Source organism: Varanus komodoensis, unplaced genomic scaffold (assembly GCF_004798865.1).
Source record: "Varanus komodoensis strain SLA01 unplaced genomic scaffold, ASM479886v1 scaffold15, whole genome shotgun sequence".
Classification (NCBI taxonomy): Eukaryota; Metazoa; Chordata; class Lepidosauria; order Squamata; family Varanidae; genus Varanus; species Varanus komodoensis.
Window position 1 is genome coordinate 26,614,010 of NW_025335440.1, and position 11,590 is coordinate 26,625,599.

The window sequence follows — 11,590 nt, forward strand, 5'->3', positions numbered from 1 at the left end:
TACCCTGGTGCACACCCCTAACCCTAATACAGGACTAAAGTTCCATTGAAAAGAGGGTGATTTTGAAAAAGCCTCCCTTGAGTAGCTTTTTCTGCACAGCTCAACATTTCTGCCCATTCTAAACACATCCCAAGCATCAAAATCATGCCAGGGCACCTTGTTTTTGTAACCTGAACCCTACCCTGGTGTACACCCCAACCCTAATATAGGGCTAAAGTTAACCTTTTAGAGACCGAGTGCCCAAACTGCAACCAAAACCCACTTATTTATCACAAAGTGCCAACACTACAATAAAACCTGAAAACTGAGGTTTTAGGTTAGAAAAAACAATCCACAGCCAGTCCAAGCAAATATATATATCCTTGGCAGTGCACTAACTGGGCATGTGAAAGCTCAGACGAGTTGTGGCTAATGAGTCACAGCTTGTGATGTCATTGCCTGGTGCCGCTACTCCTTTCCGAGCATGTGCATGGCCCCTATGTGCGCTGTTATCCGATGCTGTGCTGCTGGGGCGACTTGGCTCATGTGCCGACAGAGAGGGCTCTGCATGGCCGCTGTGGCACATGTGCCATAGGTTCACCACCACTGGGCTAGAGGATATTGCAGATTCCCAGCTCTTTTAGGGCTTATCCATACTTTCAGCATTGCTTATTTTAACTGCCTTGTGAGTCATAGACCCAAACAAAGGGATTTTTTTTTTAAGAAGCCGCTCATACCAGATAACAGTGAATAGATGTACACTAGTATAGGAATATTATTAAAATCCTTACTGTGTTACAAGTTAAATAAGCTGCACAATTTTAATGGATTAGAATGCTGTTTCCAACAGTTTTGTTCTTTCAGTGGGATGCATTTTCTGGCCTGCTTGTTCACAGAAAATATTCTCAGTTTTTATTGACCTTGTGGCTTACTGATGTGGCCAAATTGGATTTACTGCATGGCATGGAATGTCATCCCACAGACAATGTGATCCCTGACTGGCTGGAATCCTCTTGCTAGGAGGAACCTAACAGTATGATTAACACGGAAGAAATTGTTTTAAGGCATTGAAAAAGACATAGAAAAAATACAATAAATGGCCCTGATATTCTCTGATGCATCTGATCCCCTGAATTAGAATTTTTCAGGCCCGTGAAAACAGACTTTTTGCACCTGAATGTTCACTTTGCAAACATTTGGTGCAGCCCTTTCTCACCCATTCTCCCTAAGAAGAAAACAACTCTTGGTTGAGGTGTCACATGATGGCAGCATGAGACTATGCAGGCAAATTTACATTGAAATCCCATGAAAACTGCTGTGGAGCCATCTTTGAGAGAAGCGGGATATAGAGAAAATAATGGAAAAGATTTTGAATGCAGCTAGCAAAAAATAATTCTGCTTGTATTGTCAGCTGGCATCTTTCAACTCTGGCCCCAGACAAGATTCTGTTCTACCTGAAATGTTACTGAGTTCAGCTCACCACTAAATATTTAGGCTGCACAGTAGATGCTGGTGCAGTGTTTTCCAGAGGTGTGGCAGAACCAGGTCTCACGGGGATGTAGTGCCAGGGCTTTTTTATTAGCAGGAATGCTGACATTGTCTGCCATCCCTCCCCCACCACCCTCAGAATTCCTCTGTGGCTTGGCTGCAACCTGCACAGTCACTGGTAGCAAGAGGGATGAATTTGCCGGGCAACAATGCACTGTTCCATCTTTTAATGCAAAGATGCCAGGGTAGCTTGTCTTGAATGGGTAGTTATGACCCAACTGCTTTATAAAAGTCCTGGTCCTTAAAAGCGAAAATGGCTGGAGGTAGTTTATTGACATGGGCCAGGCCACTGCCCGAAGGTTTGCGGTGGCTATGAGGCACTCGCAGTGAGTGCCTGCACGTCGAAGCTCCCACTTGCACACCACTGGTGTTATCCAACTAGCGCTGACTTTTTTTAACTGAAGGAAAGGACCGAGGCTGCATATGTTATCTGCTCAGCATTTACTAAAACACACTTCTGCAAGTTTATTTAAGCAATATGCTAACTATTGAAAGATGAATGCATGCCACATATAGCACACGTAACTGCTTTGGATTCACATATTGGCAGCCTTTTTACTGTAAGAGGAAACAACTGTTGTACATCTGGCAAGACCAAGGGTGCAATTCTATACACGTTTAGACAAAGAGGACCTACAACTCCTGGGAAGCTCCAGCCAGCATGTTGGGGCTTGTTGAACATTTTCTTTCTAAGCAAGCAGCAAAGCATCCAACTTTAAAGCTAAAAACAGCAGACTAAGGTGCAGAAGCAGTAAAGAAAAGCACACCTCGTTTTGCCTGAAACACAGTGACACTTTGCAGGGTCTTTGCAGTGCATACTAGATGGCGTATCATCAGCAGAAATCTTTCAGATCCTTTTCCAGGAAAAACAGCACATAGTCTGATTTGGTCCAGTTTTATGTAGCTGGTTTTTCTAAATATGGCAGAGGTGAAGATTGTGGTGCTAGCACATACCTCATGAAAGACTTACTTCTGAGTAGACAGCTCCACAATTGCACTGTGAAATAGCCAGCATGGCCTTCCTTGTTCTGCTACCCTTCAGATGAGTTGTAACTGATTTGGAATTATGGGAGTTGCAGTCCAGTATATCTGGAAGGCACCAGGTGGTGGCAGACTGATGTACAGCACTGGGAACCATGGGATATAATTCACCCTTACGTCTGTTCAGTCCCACTCAGTTCAGTGGGCTCTCTGTGGTTCATGTTTTGTGCCTCTAGTGGTCCCTGCTAGTGCTTAAAACTGCACAGGTGCTTTTGGGGACATGTTTCTACATAACTAGTAAAACAAGACTTAGAAATTCTGTTGTGTTGCAATCTGCAACTGCCTGGATTCTTTCCACATAGCAGGTGCACCTTTTACCTTACATTGGATAGTTTAAGAATTTCTCTTGATGGGCAGGTGGAGGAGTGCTTACCTAGGAACTAGTATTGAGTGAGATTAATTTAATCTCAGTTAATTAATTTAATTAATTTTTTTTAATTAAAAAAAAAACATTTTTATTTCCAGGTATTGGCATCGATCGTTGAACCCCAGAAAATTGGTAGAGGTGAAATTTTCTCATTTGAGTAGAAATATGACTTTACAGAGAACGATGAAGCTGTACAGACTTCCTGATGTAAGCAATGCTTCTAACCAAGCCCCCTCACTGTTACTGTGAGGCCTAAGTCGCCCTTCTGTCATTCCCTAACTAGGCAAGCAGTTTGGGGAGGCGGTTCTGTTCCATTGCCCAGTGGGATCCAAGACAAAGGTCTTAATAAGGCCACCTTTTAAAAAATCAACCTCACCCCCCACCCTCACACTATGGCAGAAGTGGCCAAAATAAGGGTTTATTTTGTGGCTTGCTGCTCCCACCTGCAGGGACCCGCTTGCCACCCCTCCCCCCGTCACTGCTGCCTACAAGCGCCTGCTCGCCGCTCGCCATGTGGGCCCCCACTTGCGGCTCTCAAACATCTGACATTTATCAACGTAGCTCTTCTGTTGAGCAAGTCTGGTCACCCCTGCACTATGTATCTGTTATGGCTTTCTTGGTGTAAAACTATACATTAATTTGGCCTTGCTCATTTGTATTTATTACATTTTAAAACCATCAGTAGCCTGAAAGTTCTTTTGGATCCTCGCAGAACTGCCCCCTCCAACATAGCACCCTTCAGATGTTTTTGACCACAACTCCCAGCATTCTTGGCCATGCTGGCTTGGGGCTAATGAGAGTTGTAGTCTGATCTGGAGGAGACCTGGTTCAGGAAATCTATTAACATAAGGTGCAAAGAATACCTTGCTTTAAAAAAAAAAAAACTCCAACTTTATGTATAAGCTCTTCTTTAATTTTGTGTCTTCTTTCCTTTTAAACAAGGCTACAAAAACATCAGGTTTGAGACCTATGGAGCAAAAAGATATTAAAGCAGTACAAGAATTAATTAACAATTATTTGAAGCAGTTTTATCTCGCTCCTGTTATGGATGAAGATGAAGTGGCCCATTGGTTCCTGCCTCAGGATCACATTATCGACACTTTTGTTGTAGAGGTAAAAAGATAGTTTCTTGTTCTAGTCTCACCTCTCCCTCCAAGGGTCTGTTTTGCTGTCCTTTTTGCCTTGGTTTCACTTTATTGTGTTGTCTTCTTGAATTGCAGATTGCCTTGTGAGGACCTTGTGGTTTAAGGCAAGGCTTAAAAAAAATTAAAACAGATGTTTGGCCTGAGGGCTGAATTCCATTTTGGAGAAGGCCTCAAAGACAAAAGGAACAGAGCCAAAACCAACAGCCCAGTTTACCTTAAAGCTCCTACTGCCTTTGGAGAGGCGTTTCTGCCTTTAAAAATGAGGAAAATGTTGAAAAAAGGCCAGGAAAACCACCAAATGATTGAGAGTTGTGTGGTAGCAAAGGGACTCTGGCCATCTGGAGAATCCTAGATGGCTGGACTGCATCCCCAGGCAAACCAGAATTGACCCGAGCTGAAGGTTCATCATCCTGGTATAAAATAAATCCCGGCTTAGAGTGGGGATATCTAAAAGTCTGCCACCTCCCATGTGCCTGCCCCTAGCTTGATGCCATCCTAGAAGGCTTTGTTATGTCTTGGTGTGCACAAAGTGACTAACTTTGGATTAAACAACCAATAGTTAGCCATGATCCTACCAAAGCAAGTGAGCACACTTCTTCCCATGCACTGGGAGCTGACAGGTGGCCTGAATATTTATCTGGAAAGCACCACATTGGGGAAGGCTGAACTAGCATAATCAAAGATCCCCAAGTTCAGACATAACAAGGAGCTCCACTAAAGGCAACATCGGATGCTTCCATTGCCTTCTCATGCGTGATGAGCGAGTAAATGAGCCTGAGATCCACTTTGCTCATGGAAAGTATAGCATTACTATGGCTTGTCTTGGATATGACATCTCTCCCTTGTAGTAAAACTCTGTACCAGAATGTCTTATTTCAGCTGTCCCTAACTGTCCTAGTGACAATCACAATTCACTTAGTTTGGTTTTGTGTTTAAATGAAGGCAAACATGCCTAACAAATCATCTAGGCTAGATTGCCAGGGCTGAGATGGAGCAGGTGCCTTGCTCTGCAGGGTGCTGTTTTCTTACTTCAACTGCAAGCTGTACGCTTTGCCACTGGAGTCGGAAGGAAGTCCATGTGGTGTAGTGATCGGAGCAGCCATTCCCAACCCTCATTCTCAGCCAGGCATGCAGCCCAAAACAGGTTGGGTCAGAGTGCTTCAGCCCAGGAGATGAGCAGCTGTGAAGCTGCTTCTTGCTTCTTAACCTGACCTACAGTACAGGCCAATTGTGAGGATTAAAAATGCATTGCCTTGTTGTAAGCTCCATTTGAGACAGAAATGTAACAATTAGCATCTCCAACCTCATTGCTCCAACTGCAGGAGAGCCCTCGTTTCTGCCAAAGGCCACGTGCATTCCATAATCTGCTATAAGTCGAAGAATGAAATGGGCAAGGCCAGCTCCTTTTTGCTGGTTTCACCCCCACCTGCTCCCTCTTCTTCCTCAGCCGTCTGCTGTCCTGTGAGGGCAAATCACTCTTGCTGGAGATCTGAACTGCTGGCCTGCCGGGTCTTTCGAAAGGAGATCAGCAGCTGCCTACTCTTGACTAGAAAAGGGCTGTTAGAGATCATGATTGACATGTCATTATTGGTTTTGAAAGAAGTTTAACATTATAGGTGCATTTTGATTAGCTGTAGACTCAACAAATCAGCTACATTTTAGCTGCAGTAGTTTTCTCCTAGCTTTTTAGTTGGTGTAGCCAACTGAGTTACTGAAGAAACCATCGTATGCTTAGTTCTTTTATGTTGATTCCTCACTTGTAGCTTCTTTTTTATTTTTACAGAGTTCAAATGGTATTTTAACTGACTTTCTGAGTTTCTATACATTACCTTCCACGGTCATGCACCATCCTGTTCATAAAAGCCTAAAAGCCGCCTATTCCTTCTACAACGTTCATACAGAGACTCCCCTCTTGGATCTAATGAATGATGCACTCATTATAGCAAAGATGGTAAGTAGGTCTGTCACTTTAGTTTTCAGTCACTACTCAGAGGTGCCACACAGCTTGTGACAGAGGAGGAGAATGGGGATGCATCCAAAGCACTGAAATCCCAAAACTTTGGACTGCACTGAGAAGTTCTAAACCCATGTTTTGCAGGACTGTTTATCCTGCAGAAAGATGGAGAAAAGTCAATACAAAAATGTGGCTTTCCTGTCCCAGTTTAACAGACTGCCTGTGCAGCCTGGGATGTCCAGACTTCACACCACAGCTCAGTACTGGATACAAACTCCTAACTGGTTTGACCTTCTGGAATACAGAGGCAGCATTAAAGTCATCAATAGGTGTTAACTGCCATGTTAGACTAAACACTTAACAGGTTATCTTTGTTCCTAAACAATCTTTCTAGCGTTTTAAATACTTTTCAGACATGTAATGCACAATACATAAAATAAATTACCATAAAATACTATGCACTAGGCTTGTGTTTTTGAAACTAGATAGTGAAATCTACTCCGCTTCTGGGACAACCTGCCCTCTTCTTTGTCAACTCAGTGACAACTTTGTCAAGTGGAAGACATTTGTAATTTGAACTATCGTTCTTCTATAGGATTTGCTAGTAAGGCAATTTGCAGGAAGCATTTGGTTCTTATTATATCATATCTCACTGAACTGGCATCCTAAACAAATGACCAGATTATCTTCCCTGTTCATAAATGTGGAAGATGATAACCCAGTGCCACTACTTAAAAGCATAGCAGACCCTAAGATAAGTGACACTTTGAGCAAAAGTTCGCAGAACATTAATTTTGTCATGGAAGTAGTACAGTGGGGGAACTCAGCCGGATTTGGGGGCCAGGTGAGGCTCCAATTACTGCCTAGGCAGTGGCAGGACAATTATTTTGTTGCATCAGGGTTGGCAGATTGTTATTCTGGTAGTATATCAGCTCTATAGAAGCAGCTGTAAAGATTGAGTGACAATTTAGGGAACAGGCAAAGAGAAATGTTAACCGTGTGCTTAACAAAAGAAGTATAAGGTTCCACTCGTACATATATGGGGGTGGTGCTTGAACTCATGAGGCACCAATCACATATAGGGGAAATACTATAGTACTGTACAGTGCATCAGGTCTTTGGCTTGAGCAACAGACCAAGGCTCAACTCTCCATCGAGCCATAATACTTGCTGGGTTAACTAGCTTCAGGATTTCATGCCATAAAGGTGGTATAAAATTTAAATGACAGTTGTAAAACACTTCATGAACGCAGATAAAATGTAGAAATCTCTGGAATGCCTGCACTGGGACTCGTGCATTTTGATAAAACCTACAGGAGGAGCAGCTAAGAGGAAAACAGGAGGTAAACACTTATTGGATATAATGCAACAAGATTTGGATACTGAGCAGCCGTTTATCAATATTACTAAAAAACAAACAAATTGGGGATAGCCTTGTGCATCTTGTCCTGAGGCAGAGAAAAGACAGGAATAGAAATGTGATAAACACAAATTCTTGAAATGCTTTTACTTGCAGTGTGTTGTGGCCTCCTAATTTATTCCCTTTTTCCAATTTCCTCAGTTTTTATATAGTTTGGCATGTATAAAGTTAGTTTTTTCAAAACAATAGTTATATGTTCTTTGCATGCTATTTATGGCATAACACATTTTAGATGAGTGGCTATAAATTTAAAAAACTTACCAATTTCTACTATATTCATCACCAATATGGATGCCATTTAAAAAAAAAGGTGTATTTGTTTCCAGACAGATCATTCTGTTGTATACATCCTACCTTCTAAACACTAGAGTTGTGAGTTGAAAGGTTAACAATGGATTTTTTTTTTCCTGTGTGCTTAATGAGTTCGTATCAATTCTTACGGCAGTATTGTTGACCAAAATAAGTTGGGATTACTTTGCACAAACTACAGGTCTAAGCAGCTTAAAATAAAGAACTTGCATTTTGCAAGCATAAGTGCAGTATTTTTTTTTCACCCTAAGATGAATAGTAAGGATCATGCAGATCCTTAGGGAAAGAGCTGTAAATGTTGCATGTAGCACATCTGCATATAATTCTATCTGGCAGTGAAAGATTCTGTACATTTTTTAGATGTATGCAAACATTTATAAAGCTATTTGGGAGCTTATCCATGTGCACAGGGAGTGGGAAGTATAAATGTGAGATATGGTCCAAAATGCTTATCAGATGGCAGGATATTCCTCCTAAGAACAAGTGACGGCATATCTTAATATAATTCTGTTAGAAAGTCAATGTATAATTTCTTTATATTGTCAGAAAGGATTTGATGTGTTCAATGCACTAGACTTGATGGAAAACAAAACATTCCTGGAAAAACTGAAATTTGGTATTGGAGATGGCAACTTGCAGTATTACTTGTATAACTGGAGGTGTCCTGGCATGGATTCTGAAAAGGTAATACACTCAAAACATACTTGCATTACAGTACAGCTATTACACAGCATCTGGATGGCCATAGGATTGTTCAGCGTCCCAGCTCCCACCTTGGAGCAACTTTCTGAGGTTAGAGCTTGAACTCCAAGACCTGTTCCCTACCCACAGCTTGTACAGAAGGACCTCACCAGCTGCTTCACAATCTTGGGAGAAAAAAATGAGTGGGTAATCCAGAGAGTGGGCAGGGGAAGAAACCAGCACCAAGCTATGAGATATCTTAGTGACACCACAGCCTCCTTCCCTCGTGCTACAAGAGGCCATACTTGGCTGAAGCTAGTCATCTAAGTATTTTACAGGGTGAGAAGAACATGGAGGCAATCTCCATGCTCCTTCCACCCTGCATAGGATGCCTGCAGTCCTCCTAGTTTGGACAGCTACAGGCATCTGGATTGAACTTTGCTCTTGGTTCTTTTTACGTGCATCTGGAGGGTATCAGGCTGGGGAAGCATGGTCCATAGTTATCTGAATGACCCAGGTGCTCTGTACTTTTGACCCCCAATTATGTTTCCCTATGAATATATATTGTTAAGTGCCCTCTAAGCAAGGTCTTGACATGTTCAAATATCCACACTTTCCTACTTATCTTAACACTAACATGTACATGTTGTCTTTCTAGGTTGGTCTTGTATTACAATAAGGAGAAAGGACACTTGTATTTATAATTCTTGGAAGTAATCATCTGGCCTGATGGAAGCTCTTGAAGCAGGACAATTCAAGAGGAGTAAAAGCACAATGCCTGATGAACTTTAATCTGTTGAACCTTGGGGGGCATGCAGGAGGGAGTGAAGAAATCCATGTGCAAACAGCCCTCCACACCTTCACCTCCGAAGGGGAAAAGCTCATGAACCTTTTACTGTTTGTCGATGAAAAGAAATAAAGCACATTTGTTTAATTTTCAACGCTTAGCTCGCATCTTGACAAAAGGGGTTCTTTTCTCCCTGCCCTCCCTCTCCTCAGCTCTGCGTAAAAGACTGTTTTTTGTACAACAACTCAATGGCAGTGGTGGAATAGAGTACAAATTCTTTACTGTTAATGTAACTGAACCTGCTGCATTTCTATTTATTAAGTGGTAGTGTACGTTTATCAATGTAACAAAATGAAGGAGCCAATTTTGAATATTTCTGCTTATTTCCATTACATGGATGTCATCGTTGAAAAGGAGAAAGTCTTGGGAGTATGACTGTTTGTTAGGAAACATGGAAATCTTGGATGTCTTTTGTAACTGTGGAGTGGTACAGAAATGTGCTGGTTTGACTAGTGCATTTGTTTCTCCATAAGCAATGCTGCCAAATCAATAAAAATACAGATTTGTACTTTGATCTTCAGTAGATCACTGACTTGACTCAATAGTATTGCACTGTTTAGTGCAGTTGTGTATATGTTGCCTGAATCCTATCACTATTCATTTAACAACTTTGAGAAAGGAAAATGCTTTACTTTTTTGGTGGAAAGTTAAGAGCAGTCTGTATATAAAATTAAGAATATTGGTATTATCAAGCTGTGTTAAGGATGAATGTGTTCAATGCTATTGCAAAATTGCACATATTCCTTTTGTCTTTTTCCTTTTTTAAAAAATGTCCATAAAGTATGTTTGTGTAAAAGTGTTACTAGCAGTAATAGTATGATCCTTGATTTTAGAGCAAAGGGATTGCATTGTCCCTTACGTAAGCAAATGTATACCCTTGCATAACTATGTGCATCTCTCTCTATCTCAGCCTTACTGATCCACTGAGTTTAAAATATGCTGAAGCCTTTTCTACTTTGCAACAAATACCTATCCTCTGACAATAGCTACCAATGGAAAAAGCTGTAAAAGAGCGAAGGCTGTTATCCCAAATTGATTTCTCAGTGGATTTGTACATGGCTCCTTATGAAGGAGTCCATGCTTCTCTAGATATAAATTTAATGTGGATATCCTAATTAAATCACTTGGTAGGGGAAGAGATTAGGGTATTTAGCAGTGCCCTGGAAAATTTAAAACATTGATTCACCACATGCAAGCATACTGGAGAAAAACATTGTTACAATGCTTTAAACTTCTGAAATTTGTGGGGAGAAATAAAAGTGAGGAAGGACTCAAAACTGCAATCTCCTCCTCCTTCACTAAATAAGTGGGAACAGTCTGAATAGTGGAGAACTTGCTGACTGATGTCACCAAACAGTTCCAGACACTTTTAAAAATATTATTCTTCACCCATTCTGGAAAGGTCAGATACAACACATTGCTGGCATGCCCATGTGATAACTTGATCTTTCATAACTCTAACCACAAACTACTTTAACCGCAAGCTCAGATAATATATACTGGTAATTTTTACTTGACTAAAAATAGTCAATACATAACACTAAGCCAGGGGGTTAGTGCAGCCCAGCAAAGCCTCAAACACTCCCACTTCACTGTGTTGGCAGGAAAAGGGCTTTTGTAGGGTTTGTTTTCTGTTTCCCCAATTCCTTACTGCTATGCAAGAACCATGGTTTAAAGTGAATTCTAGTTTATCAAACAAGCCAGCTAGACAAACCAGGGTTTATCGTTGCTTTCTTTTGCAACCAACAAGAGACAGCTTTAAGTGAAACTAAAGGCTGGGAGCAAACACAAGCCCCCCACTTCACTTGGTTTCACAGAGTCTTGTCCACATAATGTTAAACAATTGTTTAGCATTGTGGATAAACACAGTAGTAACTTAGCTTGCAATGCATTAAGTTCTTATAGCCATTATTGCCTAACTCCCTATTGCTATTATTTATAATATAGCATATTCTTGAAGGAACATTATTCTGAACAACTATTTGCCCTACTATTTTAACTGCTGACAGGCAATTTTAGTAGTTAGCATGTTATTAATCAGAATATGATAGAACTTGGTTTAGGAAATCTACATCACAAAATCTGCAATGACATTATGACTTGCAACCAAAATTTTGAACCAACAAACTAGAGAAAATATTCCTATATTAAAAGGTAAATGCACCTAGGCTCAGTTCTGCATGCATTATTTGACCACAACTGCAAGTGTCCAATGGAGAAAAATATTAAAAGGGAAAACACTCTAATTCCAAATCTGCAGATGTTTGCAATTCCAGCATTTTAACAGATGACCAGCTAT

The 11,590-nt window shown here is 41.1% G+C and overlaps 1 protein-coding gene across 2 annotated transcripts in view; it reads left to right on the forward strand.

The window, feature by feature from the left end:
• NMT2 (N-myristoyltransferase 2) overlaps positions 1 to 11,580 on the forward strand; it is a 41,230-nt gene extending 29,650 nt beyond the window's left edge. For both annotated transcript variants that reach the window (XM_044424645.1, XM_044424644.1), the window contains exons 8-12: positions 3,034 to 3,142; positions 3,878 to 4,048; positions 5,864 to 6,031; positions 8,310 to 8,447; positions 9,103 to 11,580. In XM_044424645.1, the coding sequence (XP_044280580.1) occupies positions 3,034 to 3,142; positions 3,878 to 4,048; positions 5,864 to 6,031; positions 8,310 to 8,447; positions 9,103 to 9,123 (607 nt within the window). In that variant the 3' untranslated portion in view covers positions 9,124 to 11,580. The remainder of the gene's footprint in view (positions 1 to 3,033; positions 3,143 to 3,877; positions 4,049 to 5,863; positions 6,032 to 8,309; positions 8,448 to 9,102) is intronic.
• Positions 11,581 to 11,590: the final 10 nt, after the last annotated feature.